Source organism: Leptidea sinapis, chromosome 27, assembly GCF_905404315.1.
Source record: "Leptidea sinapis chromosome 27, ilLepSina1.1, whole genome shotgun sequence".
NCBI lineage: Eukaryota > Metazoa > Arthropoda > Insecta > Lepidoptera > Pieridae > Leptidea > Leptidea sinapis.
This window is the reverse complement of record NC_066291.1, coordinates 3,303,546-3,327,101: the sequence shown is the minus strand read 5'-3', so window position 1 is coordinate 3,327,101 and position 23,556 is coordinate 3,303,546. Positions and strand designations below refer to the sequence as shown.

The window sequence follows — 23,556 nt, the reverse complement described above, 5'->3', positions numbered from 1 at the left end:
TAGTTTTTGAATGTTATTTTTTTTAGCACGGAATAAAACAGGTTTATTATTACTATCTTAAAAAACAGCAATTTCATGCTTTAACCCCTAATATTGTTTCTTATAATTATAATTCTTGCAAAATGTTTGAGGCAGCCATAAATTTTATATCCGTTTTATGTAATTGCCCTGCCAAAAGTGAAACTTTGTGATAAAAATTTATCACCTCTGGGATTGCTCTTGTACAAAGTAAACACAACACGTCAAGCTGTCTGTCAGTGTCAAAACTTAGAGCACTGGCAAGCAATTTGTACGCGGCGGCAGTAAGTTCTGTTTGAGTTGAGAATTCTTTTTAAAACTTTATACGCTATATGCTAACACTAACGGCATGTCTATTGTGATCTATCCCATAAAAGAACATGGTTCAAAACTGTATGAACTGGCGGGTCTATGTTTTAAAAATTTAATATTTTTTGGTGGAAAAAATTATTGTTATTTTTTTTTCGGAATATGGTCAAAACTAAACTCAGAATGCAGAGAATATTTAAAATAAGTCCAATTAAAATAAATAAAGTGGGGTATTTATTATTTTGCCGTAGTTTGTTTGTTTTCATATTATGTCTCAGAAATATGAAAGAAAAATACCGCAGACAGTTTTCCTTTAATACGGTGCCATAAGTGCGCCCTTTTAGTCGTAAAAATAATATTAATTTATCATATACCTTATGTATTTTACCTTGCAATATTAATATACATGACAAGTATTTCATTTTCTGTGTTAACTCATACAAAACATATGACACTTTATTTTGTAATTTTACATTTTCGTACCTGTATACGATGATTATATCTATCAGCTATGATGTATTGTCCAATTCTGTTGACTGCTACACCAGCCAAACAATCAAATTCTCCTTGACCACTGCCATACTGTCCAAATTCCTTCACGAAGATTCCATTAGAGTCGAATACCTATAGAAATACGAATCATAATAGTTTTTTTTTTTTGGAAAATTATTATTACTATAATTGGACGTAATTCCAGAAAAACGTTCCAAACCACAATAATGTCGAAATTGAGTTAAGAACACAAAACTGGTCACGTCACTCTTTAAATGACATCATGACTTAGTAGCCCAACCCACATGTATGGAATACTCTGATATTTATTAAACTTTAAACACGAATTCCTTAAAATGTGATGTTTGTGGCTTGGAACGTTTTTCAGGAACTACGTCCAATTATATCTGTCATCAATGTTCTAGAACAATATAACAATTCAGTCAGCGCACATGGAGTTTATAATTAAAGTATGAATTCCAGAGAAATTGCCCTATTTCATCACTTCAGATGAATGCAAGCTGCACTCTTAAAATACTCAAAAATATGTATATAAGGTGAAACTAAATGGGTATACTATGCTTTGAACCAGACATTCCTTAGGTCATCTCTAATGACTATGTGAAGTCAGAAATGAATTAGCATTATATTTTAATACAATATTTAAAGTGATAAGTTTTCGCAAAAACTATGATTCCCTCAACCCTAATCAGCTGTTTTTTTGAACTCTCTTTGACCTTAAATAGATGAAAAACGTAGATGTGACATAATATCAGATAATAGTAAAATGCCTACGATTCATTGCAGCTGTGAAGCAATTTGTGTTCTCATTTTGCCATGAAGCCAAAGTTATTTTGTATGTTCATTTGCTTTAGCTGACATTGAAAATACTTCTAAATTTGTATTTACTGTAGTTATACAGTATTACCCAATAAAGATTTTTTTAATTCTAATCTTATTATGAAACTATGTTATGTTAGTATTTACTCTGATTTCCGCGAGTGTTACAAATTTAAATAAAACACGTTTAAAAGATAAAAACTAGTGTAATTGTAACTGTGTTTTTACATTTTGTGTTTTTTTAAATATATTAGGTTGAAAAGATCGGCCTGTCTGCGTCAATACTCTTTGAATTGTGCTTTGAAACACGACATTTACTGCTCTGTGTGTGTGTAAATGTTTATTCTAAAGGCACCCTACACACTGCACCATTTTTAATTCAAGATTTGTTTATAATATTCGAAATTAAATGAGTTCACATTTTTGATAAGTTATTACGTAAGCACTTCAATGTAGAATTATTTGAAGTTTTCTTCAAGTTACATTGAAAATAATTGCAAATTTGTAATTGTAGATTATGGGTACCACAACGGCACCTTTTTCTGCCGTGAAGCAAAAATGTGTAAGCATTATTATGGTTTGGTCTGAATGGCACTGTAGCTGTTCTTATTACTGGGCAAATGAGTCTTGACATTTTAATTCAAAAATGTTTTATCCAATAAAGATAATTCTAATAGACTCCTATTAAGAAATTGTTCTTCACGGATTTTTTTTGTCAAATATGGATATCTTTGACCATCCTCGTATTAATAATATGTACTCCATTCCCGGACCGGGTTTTGTACCCGGCCTGGGTATGGAATGGGGCAGTTATTGAGTTTTTCTTAGGAAATTTCTCACTAGCAGCCCATAGTTCAGAAATGTAGATGCTCGCCCCCTATTACGTGGGAATTAAACATAGTGAAACGTGGGTGGAAAAAATACACCTCTAACCCTTCAGGAATACAGACGTGAAACTGTGTAATGTTATGTAATTCCTTATTTTGTTTATTTGTTTCAATAACAGGAAGTAAAAAATGAATGAATAATAACATAGACACAAGCCACATTTCATGTAGTGTGCATTCTCCTTAATCATAGATTATTGTTTATGTTTAAGTCCATAGGTAGGTGACCTCATTCTGTTTATAAAGAAAGGCCCCGCCTAAAACTGGCAGTCTCTTTAAATTTAGGGTTGTCTAAGAAAAGAAATTGAAAAATAATATTTTTATTTCGTAGGGAAGTCTTTTTCTTTTTTTTTTATTTATTTATTAAAACTAAAACATCACCATATTATTGCATATGACCCAAATAACGTACCATTGAAGGGATGTTATACCCTTTCTGGTTCACGTTGTAGATGTAATTATAATTGATATAGGTAGCTGTAGAACTTCAATAACAACACAAGAGATTTTTATGTGTTGATATTTCAAAACATGGATACCTCATATGCTCACTTACTATCCAACATTAAGAAGACAAACAGTAATGCCATCAGAACAATGAGTTTATCAAAACACACTTAATACTTATAAAACGTCTTATTAAATATATTAAGAAATAGAACTGTAGTATTTGTAGGTTAATTTTAGACTAACCTGAACACGATGGTTTGATGAATCAGCCACGACCATAGTGTTGTCGGGACCTACAGCGATACCACGAGGCCATGTAAAATAACCTGGTTCGCTCCCCCGACTCCCCACGCTGAATTGTAAACGGCGTTTTTGCAGATACTGGCTCCTAGGGGAGGAACCGGCTGCTGCGATACCTGATACAAAAACGCAAAATATACATATTCTTTGACAAGAAAAATACGATTACAAAATACAAATGATTTCTATTTTAGACGAATACTCAAAAAGCCTCACACCTATTTACACGCAACTCTTTAATCTAACCTGCTACCGCTGCTGTAGCCGCCGTAGGGGAGATGGGGGAGCCTGCCGCGTTTTTTGAATCATCATCAGAACTGGCAAGCTCATTTGCTGAGCGCAAAGGTAGCCCGAGAGAAAGGCGTCGTGAGGCACTCGAAGAAGATCCGCTTGTATCACGCTCCTTACCTCGCGAGCCATATTTACTTTTCAGATACCTTGCCCAAGAGCTCAAGGCTGCACCATCTTTTTCTCCACCAGTAGTTGGGCGTTCGGGTGAGCTCTCTCTGGACTTTAATGCATGTGATGATCGGCTTCGAGACAGCTCTGAGCCTCCTGTGCCAGAGCCGTATCGAGCCGCAAGATATGCAGAGGGAGATGCGGTCGTAGGTGATACAGGATCTTCTTGTTCATCATCATCAGCCGCACCAAAACCAGTGTGACTGCTTTTACTCCTAGCTAGACGATTTCGTCGTTCTTTTAAGGCTAGATACCGTGACCGTGCTGTTGGGTATTTGGTTTCATCATCGAAAGAGGATGTTTTTTCTTCTTCTTTTGGCTTACTGCCATAACGGTTACTATATGATGAACCACTAGAACCATATCGTGCTGTACTTTCTTCCTCGGGCTGCGCTGGTCGAGTTCGATAGCGTGGCTGTGTCGGTGGTTCCTTTGCCTTATTGTCTTGAGCATCATTTCGTGCATTAGTGCTACGTGCTAATAGTGGACCAATATCACTTCGTGCCATTCCTTGACTCTCGGGCTTTCTTTGTGTTGTTGTTTCTTCTTCACTTTCTTCTGATGAATCAGTTTCCTCTTCAGAGCTTGTGTCTGAGTCTTCATGAGCCGGCTCGGCGGGCGCTGGAGCAGGTGTTGGTCGTTGAGATCCTATGAATCTGCTTTGTACACGTTGTGCCCCACTAGTTCCATTGGTCGTTGCTGGAGTAGGTCTTTCACTTCCTGTGGACAAAAAATGATTGCTTGGTTTTGGTGGAAGTCCATCACTGTTATATTTTGCTTTTAATTCTGCGATTGACAATATCGCACCTGTATGTTTTACCGCCGAGCCGGAGCTTTCCGTAGATGCGCTCGATTCTGTGCTTGCTCCTCGGGCTGGAAGTCGATGAGCTGTAGGCGTTTCTGAAGCAGACGGTCGTCGTGTTACTGCTGCAGGCTTAGGTGCTGGTGCTGTAACCTTACGCAGATTTCGCTGACGTGTGGTAACAGATTCATCTGATTCTCCGTCACTGGATGCCTGAGAAATATACTTAAATTCGGTATTGACCAATAAAATTTGAGTTAAAATATGTAAAGTGTTTATATTTTAAGAGTTAACGTGGAGTGTATGAGTGGAATGCACTAAAATAATTTTGTGTCGAACTTTTCTTGTTAGTACCGGTGATGAATAATTTTCTATAATCTTCTGCTATACTTCAATCAATCTGTTTCATCTTCCCAACTCACCTCCCGGGCTGGTGTTGGAGGTTTACGTGTAATTGAAGTTCTCTCTTCATCGACAGCGCGTTGAGCAGTTCTTTCGGGTTCTTGCGAAGTGGCTGCACCTTTATTTTGCCTTTTTAGTCGGGTAATTTCATCATCTTCACTCTGTTGCCTTGTTGGTGCTGGTGGTCGGCGTTGTGGTTGAGGAGTTGATTGAGCAGGTTTTGGTGGAGGAGGTTGTTCTTTTTTCTCTTTCTTCTTACCGCTTTCTACATCAAGTATCCTTTGCATAACACGAGGGCAGTCATTGAGTCTGAAAATTCCACTGAGTGGTCCTCGAGTAGCATCTTCAGTATCCGTAACTTTTTCTTTTTCTTTTTGCTCTGACTTTACAGTTCTGGTGGCAGGTTCTGTATCAGAATCATTATCTTGTTGATGACTTCTAACAAATCTAGATCTGAACCTACGTGATGGTCTGTGTTCTGACTCATACCCACTATAGTCATCTGTAGCACCATAGTCTCTAGTAGGTCTTTCTACAGGTGGTGGACGCTTTTCACCAAATTTGCGACCACCTAAAATGGGTTCATCATTATCATAGTAATTTTTACTTTCTTCTTGCTGACGGAATTGAGTTGCCAATCGATGGTCGCTTTTGGATCTGGTTAATCCTTGTGAAGGTTGTAAGCTGGTTGAATAAGCACTTGGTTGGCTGATATTTAACTCGCCATAACTAGCTACGTGCATAACTAGTTGATTTGGATCATGAGTCATAATAAATCTTATTCTACGATTATAATCACCACCTTCATAGTCGTAATTCCTCAAAAATTCAACAGTTTTGAGGAATATCTCTTTGGTGTCAACTAACTCTGTATCATCCCAATCAACATCATCATTCATATATTTATCAGCGAGATCGCAGTTACTTTGAATATTGCTTAGTTCTAATTCTAAGTTATCTTTAAGGTGGGTTAAATTTCTTAACTCCGTTGCTAAGTAACGGTCAACTTCATTTCGCAAAAAATCGGTGCGATCTTTTAGTGCTTTTGCCAATCTTTTGTGTATTTCATCTACTTCTCCTGCAACTGCACTGCAATTACTTTGCAAATTAGCAGTGTTACGTTCAACTACGCCAAGAATATCTTGTAGTCTATGAACACCACGTCGGATTTGGTTATTTATTCTCGTTATTTCCCTACGAAGGACTTCCATATGAGCTGATTTACATTCCTCACAAACTTTCTTTTCACAGTGAGCACAAAGAGCGCAGTATGCTTTTTCAGAGCATACATTGCAGCGTTCCATAACTTGCCCTGCAGTTGGATCTGGAAGCTCCCCAGCTATTTGAGCATGTAGTTCTAAGAATCTTTGCAGGGTAACATTTGTAGGAAAGCCTTGGACTCCCTGGTATGGGATACGATGCTCGGCACGGCATTCCGGACATTTCACCTGAAATTAAGAGACTTATGTAAAACTTCCTATTTTGTAACTATGACAATAAATTGATCAAATATTGGAAGCTACAGTATAATAATACCGATAGACTTATAATGGTCATTGTTTTTGATATGTTGTAAAAAATTTATTCTGCTTCTTGAATACCTGTCGTCTAACGTAGTCGACTAATCCATCCATGCACGGTTCCATACAATAGCTGTGCTGACATGGTAGAAGCTTTGGATTTCGAAACCGATCCAAGCAGACACAACACGTCAGCAGTGACTCGAACGACTCCATTTTCTATGTCCAATTTATGAATCTGTAGACAAATATATATTCATTAGTTATTTGCGCAAGTTAAATTCAACAAAAGAAGAAACAATTTTGTCAGTCAGTGAGTACTAACATAATATATATTGTTTAATTTATTTATCAAAAAATATATAAACTGTTTTACTATCAATAAAAATATAATGATTGACTGCTAAAAATAGAAATTTATAATATTAATTAAGAGCGGGTGCCCGGGAATATGTTCGCGTTAATTTCGTTTACGCGGAAATCTATCCATGTAATTGGATTTTATTCACTGTATATTTATTTCGCCGCTATCACAACAAACAATAAAAATGCTTAGATAGAAAATGGACGCCATGCAATTAAAATTAAATTAAAAACCAAAAGTATTTAACAAGTGCAGAACAAAATATAAAATGCTAGTCAAATGTTATATAATAAACCACTGTTTCCATTTACAGAGCTAGGAAGATACTATATTTGTAAAGCCACGAATGCTCTGCATACATTTGTAAGGATTCTATTTCGGAGCATGTTTCTTCAACAGCAAACAAATTGATTTACTATTTATAGACGCTTGACTTTTAAAAAGAAAAATCGACCTTGCTTCCATCTCTTGCCGAATCATTTACTACCTCATTACTGTAAAGCTAATTTTGGCGTTTACGTTCAGCTGAAATCCGGCTACGCTATAAATATAATCGTCTGGCATTTCACACGGCACAGATAGATTCTGGAGTGGAAACGTATTTAACTACGTATTTCCTACCTACGATTCTTGGGTTTAATAACGCAATCTTGTCATTCATATTTTTACATTTCACTAGTAAATTAATCGTCGTCGTAAATTTTTATTCTTTTCTTTCCGTTATTGTGGCAACAGCGTGTCAAGTTGGCACACGAGCTGACATCTTCTTGGATAATTAGTAGCAAAGTATTTTGTGCAACTCGTGCGACAAGTTGTCGATTGCCCACGAAAGCGAAGTTGAAAACTCGCACGAGTTACACATACTATTTTGTATTAAAAATGCGACGATTTATGTATTATTTCCGACTCCATATTAGTTTTTAAACTTTTGTGACTTATATTAATAATTTTATTTATTAAATTAAACTGCCAGACACGTCAACCCAATTCTGTTTTGAAATTTCGATTGTGTTTTTTTTTTGTTATTATTTTAACTATTTTAGCAATTTTATCTAAATTTGCGTGTGCCAAGTATAATCTACGTGCGACAAGTAAACTTTTCGCACTCAACAGTTTTATTTACGAAAAAACTCACACGTAATTTTAAAATGGGCAAACGGCTCTTTTTCAACCGCTACAGCGAGCGCCAAGATCTACTTTTCCCGCATGAGTAATACAAAAACTAGAGTAGTAGCTGAATCTCATTCACAGTAGGTTTGCATTCAGTCAGTAGGTAGGAAAAAAATATAAAAATTGTTTCGATATTTGTTAGTGTAAGATATTTTTTTTTGGAAAAAGGAGGACACGAGCGTACGGGTCACCTGGTGTTAAGTAATCACCGACGCCCACATTCTCTTGCAACACCAGAGAAATCACATATAATAACACACAATTATTATAATATTATGTAATAAGCAGTTATTATTTTTATTATTATGGGGCCGATAGTCATGGCGATCTTTGAGGGAGGCCTTTGTCCAACAGTGGACGTCTTCCAGCTGAAATGATCATGATGATGATGATGAAGCAGTTATTAAAGTTTCATTTGGTAGTTGAAACAAGAAAGTAAAAAAATAATAAGTTAAACAAGAATTTGCTGACAAAGTAAGTTTCTTTTACGGAGTCACAAAATTTAAAGGCGTACCTGATATAATAACAGATCGTTTTCAAAGTTGGCAAAAGTAAATATTTCTTAATGAAATTCCAATATTTATTATAATGCCAGAGTAACGCTTGTTACTTACGATAATAGAGAATGTAGCAAAAAATATACGAAATAAAAAATACTTGAAGAAACAGCATAAGCTAGAGTGCAGATACCTCAAAAATTAACCTAAAGGTAACGATATGGATGTACTGAGCGGTGAAAAGGTACGCTCTTAAAATGTTACCGTAACACAGCTGGTGGCTGGACCACCGGTTTTATTTACACCCAGGAAAAACTATAAGCTGTATATGGCATATATAATTAATTTTTGCTGTTATATCGAAGTAATAATGTTACAATGTTACAACACTCAAGTGTTACCCTAAATCGATTTAAAAAAATATTTCTTGTGTTATTGAAGTACCCTCGTGACACACAATGTCTTCAGACTTTTCGCTTTTCCCCATACTTTCATTTTGACACGCCCACTTGCTAAATATTTTATTCATAGTATGTTTAGATTAAGGATTGGTCTCCGCCGCGCTCCAACTACATACCGCAGGCGTGGTCGCAAAGTGCAGCAACTAATACTACACCCAAATGGGTGTACTCGAGCCAGTCTCGAACAATGTGTGACGTTGACTTGCCACATGTTCTGTTAAACTTTGCTAATAATTGAATCTAAAATGCCGGGTTGCATAGTTAAACTTTTTTTAAATAATACTACAAGAAATAAGAAACCGGGATCACATATCATCAGTAAGAATTATGTATTTTATTAATTTCAATGTAAAATAACACGAAGCGTACGTTACCAAATTTGAAAGATGCCGTTTAGTGTCAAGATGTGAAGAAGTGCCACGCACACAAGTGTCTAATAGCTGCCGTAATAAAAAAGCATACAAAAGAACAATATTCTTAGATAGTGCGGTATCTAAGAGAGCATTAGATTTTAAAAATCATTTATTTAAATATCTTTTTGAAGTCAGTAATGTCACTTTGTAAAATGTTTTCGAAATATTATACCACATCAAATTATTTCAAAATTCGAATAATTGTGTATTCGATTGTTCTAATTGGAGGGTTTACATGGCAATTACTAACAGGCCGCTTATATACAACAGATCTGTCACATCGATGTGCTTGATATTGTTGTTTGGCCTGAAACGGTAATTAGTTGATCATTACTATGGTTTGGTTAATAACCTATTTGGAAATGTGGGTACAATTAAATGTTAATTATTGTTACGCTGGTTATATAACTTGTGTTTGCCTGTGTTTTGTATTGTATTGTGTATATGAGATGAATAATGAAACTGTGACAATCATAATGTTAACACAAGGAACAAGCATAAACTTGTTATGCCTGCTACTCGGCTAAGTCGAGTTAGTAAGTCTTTTATGGGGCGATGTTTTTACAACAAGATCCCAGATAATGATCAAAACATAAGTATTACGATATCCATAAGAATTGTAAAAAAGCGTTTATGTGGAAAAGGTTACTATAACATAATTATTATGACTGTCTTAATGATTCCTCAGATTGGGAATGGGCTCTCAGGCTATTAAGTAATAAGTTTAATTGTAGAATATTACTTTGTCAACATATTTTTTGAAAAAAAATAGGCCGCTGAGTTTGTGGCGCCTATTTTTCTCAGATCTGAGGCGTTCTGTTTGGAATTGGTGGTAGTTTTTGACTTTCAATAAGTGATGTCACATCCTATTTTGAATAAAAATATTTGAATTTGAATTGTTATATTTGTAAAACTACACATATAAATATATTAGAGTAATAAATAAAATGCAGCATTATTTATGTAACATCAATAGTTTATATTAATCAAATAATAAAACGAATATTTTCTTATTAAGTCTCATTTGCCCAGTAACATTTGTACAGTAGCTAGTGAAAACTAGCTACGGTGCCCTTCAGACCGAAACACAATAATGCTTACACATAACTGCTACATGGCAGAAAAAGGCGCCCGTTGTAGTACCCATAATCTAGCTTGCAGCCTATGCAAAGGAGCCTACCATTGGTAAACGGCCTTAGTCGCCTCTTACACTGACACCCTTGGGCCTGGGACTGCCTATTACTTTTATGCCCCAGGAAGGCACAGGAAAAAAATATGTATCCAATTGGTTGCTTTAATTGTCCTGCTTTTAATCTGTAACGTTGTTTGATAAGTATTATATATTACGCATGCCACAACATATTTTATTGTAACTCTCGTATTATTATTTACCCTTACCACACCTTCCAAATATTTTGGAAGCGTGCCGATATTTTTCGTCTCGGATGTTTAGCAAATTGTAAGCTTCGCTTGTGAATGACGCAGTAAATGCCTCGCATCATAGCTATTTTTATTAATGACTGAACGATAATACTCCCGCATATTTAGTAATTTGTACGTGAATAAACCAATTTAAGTAGTTATGTAAAGATTAAGAAATAGTTTTATAAGGTACCTCTTCAGAAACCTAAATAACTAAATTGGCAAGATGTATATATAATTCAATGACGTTCTATACTTAAAGACAAATCTCGTCGTATAAAAACGAAGCCGAAATATGGAACATGCCGCAATTTACACCATAATAAGCATCGACTTGCATATTTAAATACATTGCCGCATTTACTCCAGTTGTTTAAAATATTCTTGGTCAGCAAGCAGCAATGTAAGACGCACAACTAATGAGAAAAGTGTGCGTACATTGTCTATAAGCAAACTTTTGTTCCACTGAATAATATGTTCACATACTTGTTTAAAACGGCATTGATATTTTCAGATATTCTCTACAAACAGTTGTACATTATACTAGCTGATACCCGCGACTTCATCCGCGTAGATAAAGGGTTTTTAAAAATAATAAGCAAGTTTGGATTTGAATTAACTCATATCCTATTGCAGTTCCGGTTCCCGTTTTTGCTTCCTTTCCCAACATATTATATGAATCTTATTTCGTGGAAGATTGCTATGGCAAACTAAACCTACTATTGGTATAGTTATAACCTCATTGACCTGAATTTTAGTTTTTCACATATCCCGTGGGAACCATGGATTTTTCCGGCATAAAATGTAGCCTTTCCCAAGCTCTAGTCTATCGCTGTACTAAATTGCATCAAAATCGGTTCTGCAGCTCCACCGTAAAAGCTTAACAAACATAGTTATATTCACTTTTATAATATCAGTTGGGATACGTAATTTAACCACCATTTTATCAATTTTTTTTTAAATTTCAGTCAAACGAAAGTGTTAAAAATTATAATAATTTCAGATTATCTTTTAACATAGTATACACCTATTCATAATATTAAAAACCATCATTTCTAAAAATATCTTATGATTAAATGCGAATTGTTATCAAACATTCACCAATTTATTTATAATTAAAGAGACTTCCAAACAGAAATTGTATGCAAATAAGACTCTCTAGCGAGAGTATTGTTTGTTTTTAATTATGTTTTTAATAATTTAGAAGCGAAATGTTAATTACGAGTGTTTGTTTCAGGAATCTTTTATATTGATTATGTACTGTTGAGTAAACATTCATAAGAATAATAAGAAATAGAAATATATTTATTTTCCATAGGAAGTGACAATAACATAACATAATACAACAGCACTTTGCAAACGTCTTGAAGCTACGTCAGTTCGTAAAGGGGCTTCGAAAATATGGGGAGAAGAAATGAGAAGAAACTCCCAGCCCATCTTTTAAATCTTATAACAACTAAGCCTATTTTATTTAATATTTTACAATTTTAGGTGGATTGTGCAGAACCTGACAAGAACCATGCATCTTCTATATAATGTTTTAAGCTATAGTAAGCCTTCTTTGTCAAAGAAGTTATGTACCAGTTTTTTTAATGAAAATAAGAGACGAGACGAGCAGGACGTTCAGCTGATGGTAATTGATACGCCCTGCCCATTACAATGCAGTGCCGCTCAGGATTCTTGAAAAACCCAATAATTCTGAGTGGCACTACAATTATTTTCACTAGCTACGCTGTCCTTCAAACCGAAGCACAGTAATGTTTACACATTACTGCTTCACGGCAGAAATAAGCGCCGTTGTGGTACCCATAATCTAGCCGGCATCCTGTGCAAAGGAGCCTCCCATATTAGTTCTAGTATACTGTCTAGTATTTTATTGTAACATTTAATACCAAGACCAATGAAGCAGCCCTTAAATCTTTCTAATTAATTATGTCAAGCATTTAACAAACTTTTCTTACAACTAACCTCAAATCTTATTCGTATGTGTGGATCAAGTGTTACAAATGCGTTTTGAATCTATAATTCTCGAGTTGAAAGTTTACAAGTTGCTTAAATTTCTATGACAATGCTTTTGATAAGCCTTATTGAGCTTTTCATTCATCAACAATACAGATTTTGTTTAGGTATTTAACTATGTAAGGCATTTAATTTATTAAGATGATGGATATCGCCAACGATTGACGGTGAATACAATTTTATTTAACTACCACGAAATTTAAATGAAATTTATTCAAAAATATTTTATTTTGTAGGTTAATTACATTACACTTGCAATATGTAATTTTTTCATACAGATCGTTTGGAAGGCAGATTTCCTTAGAGAAGAACGAGAAAGAAACTCTAAGGTTGTTCTTTTCAAAACAGAAATGCTATTAAAGGTTCTTATTTTCAATTAAATTTACAAATCATTCAATTACAATATATGCAAAGTGATGCAACAAAATACTCAAACGTCAAATACTAAATGCCTACACGAGTAAGTCAAAAAAATGTAAATTAATAAGTAAAAACATAGTTATAGTTATTGAGTACATACTTAAAGCACAATACAGTAAGCATTATGCGAGTATTTTATTAGCTATTATATAAAAAAATATATAATAACTTCAATAAAAAAAAATAAAAAAACATGAAGCAGATTTACCGGTGAGAGGAACATCCAGCCACCAACCAGCCATTTTATTAGATTAAAGAATTTATTTAAAAGAAAAGAAAAAGCAATTTATATAAATATTGAAAATATTAAACTGTTTATAGCACTAATAGAAATAAATATAAGATAGGTAAATTTAAGCAAAGGAAAAAATTAACATGGCCTATGCATAGCGAAAAAAAATTCTTAAAACTTCTCTTCTTATAGACCTTCCGGTACCTTCGCAAGTTCATCAACTTTTCTATTTTTTTATGGAACAGGAGAACAAAGTATGGCACGAGCCAACTAAGTAACTGATCATCGTCACCCATCTCTTGCAACCCCTAAGGAATTTACAATTTTTTTGCATATCCTAAAGCTTCGACATGGAACACATAAAAATGATTATAGGTGATTTTTTATATAAGAGGTGGAAAACGAGCGAAGGTATATTGTGATACGAGTAGTAAGGCCCACGGACATCGACTAAATTAACGAGTTTTTGAAAGACACACGTGGTCGAGGGACCAGTCGAAGGCTCCTTTGCATAGGATGCCGGCTAGATTATGGGTACCACATTGGCGCCCTTAGTGCCATGAAGCAGTAATATGTAAGCTTGTTTTGGTCTTAAAGGCGCCGTAGCTAGTGAAATTACTGGGCAAATGAGACTTCACATCTTATGTCTCAAGGTGACGAGCGCAGTTGTAGTGCTGATCAGAATTTTCAATAATCTTGAGCGGCACAGCATTGTTATAGGCAGGGCGTATCAATTTCCATCAGCTGGAGTTCCTGCTCGTCTCATCCCTTATTTTCATAAAAAATATGTTTTTGAGAGTCAAGAGATACCTTGCACGCCTTTAAGGTGGGTATATGACTTATGCTTGAAGGTCCATAAGTCATATCGGTAAAAGTATACTGCAGCTGGTAACTGACTTCACGAAGTGGCTGTTGACGTCCTGGTGACGCCAGACATCAACATGATTCGGGTGGACTTTTGCATTTTGACGTAATGTCCGGTGATGGAATTGGGCTGCTGGTATCAACCCTTAACAACTCCTCCTAGCACTCCCCGTGATATATGAGATAGAAGATGCAGAGAGAACCTACATCCCTGAGGAACGACAAAGAATCAAACCGATCCGAGATCACTTGATCGTTGTTTTTGTTGTTTTAATAATAACGTATTTTATGCTTATGTGATAATACTAGAATTAACTGAGCACAAATGGACAAAAGCGTTCAGAACTTTGCATTTTCCATCCTTTTTAAGAAACTTGCATTTTCCATCCTTAGCGCCATTGAGAAGGTCACGGAATGCGGTAAAAATTATCTCTTTTTGTTAAAGGAAGGTGCTTAATTATTGCTTGTTAGTCTATAATATAACTCCATTCGTATTAGCGCTCTTCGAAGATAAATTTAGAACCTCGCTTAACATCGGATTATTGTTTCTTACAATTTTAATTGAATGGCTTCTTAGTTACGGCATCTATAAAGCAAAACAATATTTTGTGTAGGTTCATTGATAGACCTGCACCATTTAGGAACGGGCGATCAAAAATACTAACGTCTGGATGATCTGCAGTGCCATTTTAAAAGAAATTTCTATCAAACTTTGAACGAAATCCATCCTTGGTGTTTCCAAGTCGATATGAAAATTGACATTTTTGAGAGAGGCTGGTATAGCTTTTTCATACGCATTTTGACTGCAAATCTACAAAATGGTAGAATTGAATATGACAAGTTTATCACCAGAAAGAAAATCCAGTAGGTTCAAATACAAAAATTCCAAATTCATAAACTCTATGCGGGAAACGGGCAACCAACCACTCAATAACCATTAAAATCTATTCATACAATGAATAGAATATTTTAAAAGATGCAAGTAAAATCGTTCCATACATGAGCTGTAAACTCAACATGTTCACAATGTTAAAATTATTAATAGGGAACTGTGTTAAATTTTACAAATATATTTCAATGCAGGTTTAGAGAACACACACTTGGAACAAAGGTAAAGTAAAACAAAGCAGTGACGTCACTTTGAAGGTCATACTGACGTCACGTACAAAAGCTCGTGTTGATTCAGGAGACTGGTGAAATCAATTTATAAAATATATATCGAATGTTAAGCCATATAATATTTTTTGTCAATAATTCAACATTGTGCCATCATTAGCTTGATTATTATAATTTTTGAAAATATTTCAGAAACGATAAACAATTTTGAATAATATTACAGAAGAAATATTAAATACCTAGTAAAGTACCCAAAATTTATGAGCGATTTGGGACTCGAACCCGCAACTGCTCGGATTCCGTCAGAGCGCTACCAACAGACCCAACCGTTCGAGTCGAAGGGCTCGAGTCACGCATCGTTCATAAATTTTAGTTAAAAATTTATTTTGTATTATTTATTAATCCCAGAATTGAGGGATATCACTTTTAAAATAAAAAATTGTTTAATTTGGTTGTATTTTTATAAGATACAAATCTAACAGCTGATCATTTAGTATTATTTATCGTATTCTCTATCGACAATGGACTGATCTCTTAATTCATGTTAGTATGTCAATGCAAGCGTTTACTTACAGCATAAAAAAACTAAAACCGTATTAACACAATTTACTTGGCATCTTGAAGCACAGTAGCAAGCTTCTCCAGTCACTTCAGTACTGAGGGATATACGATACTGGGAACGAGGGTGTTATTTTTGGAAGCATGCGCGTGCGTTGCTTTTAGTTCGCGAAAGGTCATTGGACAATGAATGTTTGAATTGTGTTTTCGTTTATTTTTCACGCTTATTTTTTTTTAAATATAAAAGGAGGCAAACGGGTAAAAAGCTCATAGGATGGGCATCCGGCCATGGACATCCGCAACAACAGGTGTCTAGAGATGCGTTGCTGGCCTGTAAGGTGGGAGTATGCTCTTCACTTGAATGCCCCTAAGTCGTATTGGTTCGAGAAAACAGCAGGCGGTAATTAATTCCATAATGTGGCTATACGAGGCAACAAATTTCTTGCAGAATACGTTGTTGTGGAATACTAGACTTCAACGTGACGTGGTTGGTATTTTGGTTTTGACGTAATGTCCGATGATGGAATTCGGCCGCTGGAATCAACCCTGACATATCAGCTCATATGTTTTTATTAAAACAATCCAGCAAAGGATCTGCTTGAACTGTCGGGGGTCCAGTGCTCTGTGAACAGCTCGATCACCTGGTGAAGAGACGTCACTTTATCGTGTGTCTTCTACCGCACTATTTTCATAATATTAGTATTCAAATTCTTACAAAGCATAGGCATAGCTAAAATACTAAAAAAAATAATAACATTTTTATTACTCTCGCCAAATAATTTTCAGAATTAATTTGGGTGGGTGGGTTGTAATAAAATCTTCCAGTATCAGCGTTGCCTACTTGGTATAATATATCTAGCTGTTAAATATGTATATTTACACATTTAAATATATATTCAAATTCAAATAATTTATTCAAAATAGGATGTGACATGACTTAAAGTCAAGTCAAAAACTACCACCTATTCAAAACGTTTGCCTCAGACCTGAGAAGAATACCCTGAAACAAACTTAGCGGGCTGTTTTTTCGGAATGTGTAAATGTTATAAATACACCTAAACACTTTCTTTATATTATTAAATACTATATATGATTATGATGATTACTAAAAGATGTCTTTAATTTTCAGAATAGATGTTGGATGTGGTAGTCACATCCTTTCGTTTCATATTTTTTGCCTTTGTACGCTTAAATAGTAAAAGAATATCTCAAATAGACGCAATAGTTCTACATAAACGTATTCAAACGCGTAGATGTAGATATACATACACTTTCTTTATATTTTTAGTACACAAAGCACTCGCACGTTATAATATATTGTTCGCAATCAAATGTGTCGCATTTCATTTATAAATAAACAACCCACTGTCCTTTCAATAAATGCCAATGACTTCGTGTATAGAGGGTAACGAATCGACCAAATTAACGTGATGTATTTACACTTTGATGTGCCACGTGTCTATAGCGTGTTTATTAGATTGACTACAATATATTGAATAACGAATTACAATAAGTAGACTAGGGCTTTCAATGCCGAGTACTCGGTATTGCGGGATCCCGCACCATTTTCAAATCCCGCGTGATGCGGGATTAGGGGCGCGGGATTCGCGGGAATTGCGGGACTGAAAAAAAGCGCCAAAAGGCAATTTAGCAAATGACAGTTTGGACATTTTGTGTTTCCTCCGGAAACCTTTTCACTTAATATTAATAGCTGACAAACTTATTAATTAAGTAATAATTTATCAGTTTAAGATGTGTTTTTTCCGGTAATTTTTTTAATTTACTTTGTGTATTTTTTGAAAACATTTGTTATTGTTTTTTTGTGAAAAAAAAACGGTATAATTTGATTGATCACATTTTAATAGTAATATGTACGTAAGTAAATGTGGAGTTGATTAATTCATTGTTTTATATGCCTTATATATGTGCATATTTAAATATGCGGGATCCCGCAAATACCGAGATCCCGCGGGATTGAAAATCCGTAGTCCCGCAAATACCGAGATTGAATTCAGGCCGCGGGATTGGAAGCCCCAATCTAGACTAACACGATGTTACTACTACGACAGTGGATCGAGCCTTAGTAGCTCGACGTCACAAAAAAAAACATCAAGTGCGAGTCTGACCGTCCATGAAGTGTTTCGTAGCAGCAAGTATGTAGGCTTAGACTGATATAATAGACTTAGGATATACTAGCGTATATACGATCTGACAACACCATAATGCATGACCAATTTTGTTTTTTAAGATGTGCATTAGCTAGTTGAATACTCAAAATACTAAGGAGCTTGATCCCAGCGTGGCTGACTGTTTCATACTTGTCTATCAAAATTGGTCTCAGAGACAAAATATTTTCTTTATAAGTGAGATACAGCAAGATAAAAAGCTTGCTGTGTCTCCGTTAGAAATGTTCGTCTCTTACTTATTTAACCCTGTGTCCTATTACATTATGTTATATAGAGACGTTTGTTTTTTCTCACTCATAACTGTAACAAAATATGTATTGAACAGTTGTCAGATCTGGTACGTGTGCGCTCTATTTATTATTATCTTAGTCTAGGTATCTGATATGACATGAAAGGTACAAAGAACCATATGAAACAAAGAACACCCACACAAATACGTCTCCATGTTGCGGTGAATTTCTTCTTCGGACAAAATCTGGGTTGTCTGTTTAATTTTTAACAAATAATGGGTTAACTACTGTTTCTTTATATTTTAGGTTGAAAAATTTACCCGTGATGACTCTTTAAATTTTTGTGCTTTCCAGAAGATTTTCTATAATATTATAAACATATTAAGAATCATTGCCTGCGTTCCTGCAACACAATCACCTTCTATTAAAAAAATTAAACGAGATTTATTAAATTTTCGACACCCTTAAATTTGCGCTTTACTCAGTTCCAAATACGAGACCCGCTTGGACGATTTTTTATTTGTTATTCTTTATTTATAAGATACATTCATTGAAAACTTAATCGCAGTGAAAAATCCTGTTTTATGAAAAGTGAAATAATTTTTACTAAGCAACGTGATATTATTTTATAATAATTTAATTTTATAATAAAATTATAATGGTTAAAGCCTACCAAAAATTATAATAAATAAATATTTTGCAACTTAATATCGTGTAATCCTTGGGCGTGATGATGATAAGCCGCCATCTTCGTGACGTCACAGTGACGTCAGGTCTAGTTAGAAACTCCAATTAAGATTAGTGTATGCATACTGACGACTGTATGCTAACATCAGTCGTGCAGCCATTCATACTCAAATAATTGTGACAGTTTATTTGTAAAGCCGTAAGGTATAATTTCTTATATTAATTATGATTCAATATATTCTATAGAATAAAAAAACTAAAGCTTAAAAAATATTAGACACACAAGAAACTGTCTCGACAGAAACTTCTCCTGCAACATATTCACCGCACTCAACTGAAAATCACATTATGTGCTCATCGTTGTATTTTGACTTTACCAGGCACGTGATCCGGATTTGATCAGATCTTGATTTATTTATCAGCTGATAAATTGGAGACAATATCTCAGAATCATGTTTTCTTGCATATTTGAAATTTGGCCTCCATTAGAAATACGTGATATATGTGAATATACATTATGATTTGATTTTCTTCGTACTGAACTTAGATAATTTATACGTCTAGATAGAGCCTCGTACTGTTAGGGAAAGCATGACAACAGGCCATGTTTATAACTTCAGTGTGCATGAGAGGTACGTCTTACACTCTCAGTTTGTTAGGCACATTGTTTTTGGGTGCGTGCATTGCAGTAAACAGAGGTTAAATGTTCGCTGTTATATTTTTTGAAGTGTACACATCTGTCACAGTCCGACTAGAAGTTGTATAAATTATCTAAAATACAGAATAGTTTTGTTTGATTTCAATTATTATGATTCAATTATACAAGTAAATTAATCGTAAGTATAAATAAATATTATGAATGGTGGTAATCGTAGTAAATTTTTAACCAGTTTGACCAGGAGGTTCTTTGGTACAGGATGCTGGCTAGATAATTCATGCCACATGTCTATTTCTGCCGTGAAGCAGTAATGTGTAAGCATTATTGTGTTACGGTCTGAAGGGCGCCGTAGCTAATGAAATTACTGGGCAAGTGAGACTTAACATCTTATGTCTCATGGCGACGAGCTCAATTGCAGTGCCACTCAGACTTTTTGGGTTTTTCAATAATCCTGAGTGGTACTGCACTGTAATGGGCAGGGCGTACGAATTACCGTCAGCTAAACGTCCAGCTCGTCTCGTACCCTATATTCATAAAAATAGTAATCGTACATAATTAAAATTGCTGTAAAAATAATACACATTTCTTAAATATTGAAAAAAATAATGATTTCATTGTGAGTAACGATGGAGGAAAGAATATTTATAAATTCGCAACAAAGAGGCACATTCGCAACTCTTTTACAATGGCTGTAAGCCAAGAATGCATTTCAAAGTAGCGATTAATGCATTTGTGGACTCTCTCAAATATCTCATTTTAATATAAAACCAAAATGCAATACAATACAAACAATATTCCTGACATTTTATTAAATATCAGCAACTATAATTGCACATATGGATTATTGCAGTCATCTCTGGTCTGGCGCACCCCAGTATCAGCTCGATCCATTTGATCGCGTGCAACGCATAGCAGCTCGAATTGAATCGAGCTCGGGGACCCAGTGCTCTGTGAACGGCTGGATCACTTGGCGTCATTCCTCATTCATAAGATTGCTGTTTTTTTTTCGGGTTAAAAAGAATAAAACCAAGTTTCGTTGATATCCTTTGATAATATCATAAACAGCACTAGAATGTCCGTGGTCGTACTTCATTACAATCTATGAGCACCATTCCACGCGAGCCCGCTTCTGCTCCGCTGTCAGTTCATGAGGCATCCAACGACAACAAAGTTTCCGAACTTTCAATAATTCTTCGTGTAAATTTTTCTGAATTAGCCTCATACCAAACCCCAATAGTCTGAATTGTCTCATAGGTCGTTCTTTCAAGACGTTTTCTTCAATTAGCTGCTTAACAGTAGCCACATTATTTTCGTGGACGGCAGTTCAAGGCCGCCCTTCACGAAATTCGTCATGTAAAGAAACCCGATCTCTAAAATTCAGCAAACCATCGCCTCACAGTACTCAAGCAAGGTGCTTCTCACCCTTAAGCATTTTGAAGACGAGCGGCACAGTCTTGCGGAGAGAGAGAACTTTTAAAATCATAAAAAATCACCGCTCTAAAACATTTTCGATTTAATGTTTGTTGCGTACGGATAATTTTGGATGTGTGATAAAAAACAATTGAAAAATGTTTTCCCGCCAATATTGTTTTTTATAACTATGAAGGTTGCTACGTTTCAAAAAATATTATAACATTCGAAATTCAAATAGTTCCGATTAGCTAGAAGTGCAAAACATTTAGTGTGCCCCATATATGCGATAAAATGGAGAAGCTTCGAAGATTATAATTTTTATCTTAAGCATCTCCTTGACTTTATAATTATGTTAGTAGTATTACTATACTATTTACCAATTAACTTGAAGTAAAATGTATTTTAAACCTACAAGAAATTTATTTATATCGTAGATCAATTGTATATCCAATTATAAGTCAAATTCATATTTACGGTGTATTGTATAACCAATTAAAACTTTTACCAACGCCACACTCAAATTCAATACGATCTAGTCTGATTCTTGACACGTCTTTACAAAACACGATACATCGTAAACAATTAGCTTTCATTTGAGCTTCTTTGTATTCAACTACATGAGTCAACCAAAGTTCGAAGTATTTGAAATTTCGCACACGAAAACCGATTCATTTTGGCAAATGGCGAACTGACAAGTGTCTTCGTAACTTCTACGCTGAGTTGCAAATTGAGTTATGAAGAGAAATTAAGGTATCTTAAAGCTCAAACTCAGATTATTTCGAGCGTGTTCGTTTATCTTGAATCAAGTTTAGCTAGAGCAGACTTAATAGGTTTATTAGAAACTTTAGAACTAAAGTGCAGAAGTGGAGCAATGGATTTGTTAAGCAACTACAATCTCGCAAGTAAAGCAATAATATAATGCACTCGTAGATACAAACTTATTCTATATAAGTTGAGCAGAGAATTTAAATATTTGATTTCAATTCGTGGCTTTAACTAATGCTGGTGGTCTTCAATTCGATAGATGCTAACTATACAGAATTTTTCAAGTCATGTGTGGACGCCTATATGTCCAGGAAGGGTCCAGTAACAAAGGAGGGCCTTTGATGCCCAAGGAGTCTTGTTAAATCAACTATTGACACATCATCTTCACAAGAGTGTAAAAAGCTCTGGAGCAACACTCCGCGTGTAACCTATTCCAAAATTCTAATCCAAGCCTTCAACAAAAAGGCTACGCATGAGACAGGAGGGCTCAGTAGGGAAAATTTACGCCATCTATCGGTCTCTAATGGGTCACTGCAGATTAAACAAACGCCTGTCAATTCTAGAAATAAGAGATTGCAGAGCGTTAAGATTCTATAAAAGTGCAGATTAATCCCCGTTCCATATCCTCTCTGAATGTGGTTCTTTAATGCATAAACGTAGCATCTCTTTGGGAAGACCTACTCGTATTTATTCTTCAACCACTTGAGATACGTCAGCTCTCTGTAAAATGTATTAAGAAACATGAAAAGAATCAATATTTTATCGAGCTATTTTATCTAGTAGTTTCACTGCAACCAATGTAGATCAAATTGAAACTGGGCTACGTGAACTTTTTTTATGTAGATAAGCGACGAGACGAGCAGGACGTTCAGAATAAATGGTAATCGATACGCCCTGCCCATTACAATTCAAATTCAAATTCATTTATTCAAAATAGGATTCAAAATCACTTATTAAACGTCAAAATCTACCACCCATTCGAAACAGACTGCATCAGACCTAAGAAAAACGGGCGCAGGAAACTCAGCTGGATTTTTTTAATATAAAAATATGGATTACAATGTGATATCGTACAATAAACATTTATAATTAAAGAAACTGAGGGTGTTCGCTTCATTCCGAAAGTCATTAAGAACATCGTTTATGCTATAGTAATCTTTTCCACACAAACGTTTTTTAACAATTCTTTTAAGTTTCGTGACACATTTGTTTTGTACATAATCTGGGATCATATTGTAGAAGCATATACATCGCCCAATAAAAGACTTACTAACTCGAATTAACCGAGTAGTAGGCATAACAAGTTTATGTTTGTTCCTCGTGGTAACATTATGAATGTCACAGTTTTTAGCAAATTCCTCAATGTGCTTATGAACATACAGAACATTATCAAAAATATATTGAGAAGCAACCGTCAAAATGTTTATTTCTTTAAATTTTTCTCTTAATGATTCTTTAGGACCTAGGTTATAAATAGCGCGAATAGCCCTCTTCTTATTAATATAGGCCGTAATGCAATGCCGCTCAAGGTTATTGAAAAACCCAAAAATACGCGGCACTACAACTGCGCTCGTCACCTTGAGATATCAAGTCTCATTTTCA

General features: G+C 35.0%; 1 protein-coding gene across 4 annotated transcripts in view; it reads right to left on the bottom strand.

Moving 5' to 3' along the window:
* Positions 1 to 23,556, bottom strand: part of LOC126972746 (RING finger protein nhl-1) — a 132,098-nt gene that overhangs the window by 11,994 nt on the left and 96,548 nt on the right. Inside the window, exons 3-8 of one of the 4 annotated variants that reach the window (XM_050819760.1) lie at positions 6,561 to 6,717; positions 4,980 to 6,407; positions 4,563 to 4,770; positions 3,543 to 4,475; positions 3,240 to 3,412; positions 811 to 951 (exon numbers count right to left, since the gene is read on the bottom strand). In XM_050819760.1, coding sequence (XP_050675717.1) covers positions 811 to 951; positions 3,240 to 3,412; positions 3,543 to 4,475; positions 4,563 to 4,770; positions 4,980 to 6,407; positions 6,561 to 6,695 — 3,018 coding nt within the window. In that variant the 5' untranslated portion in view covers positions 6,696 to 6,717. Of the gene's footprint in view, positions 1 to 810; positions 952 to 3,239; positions 3,413 to 3,542; positions 4,771 to 4,979; positions 6,408 to 6,560; positions 6,718 to 16,030; positions 16,191 to 23,556 lie in introns of those variants that run through there. The other 3 variants (XM_050819759.1, XM_050819758.1, XM_050819757.1) reach the window with 3 other exon arrangements.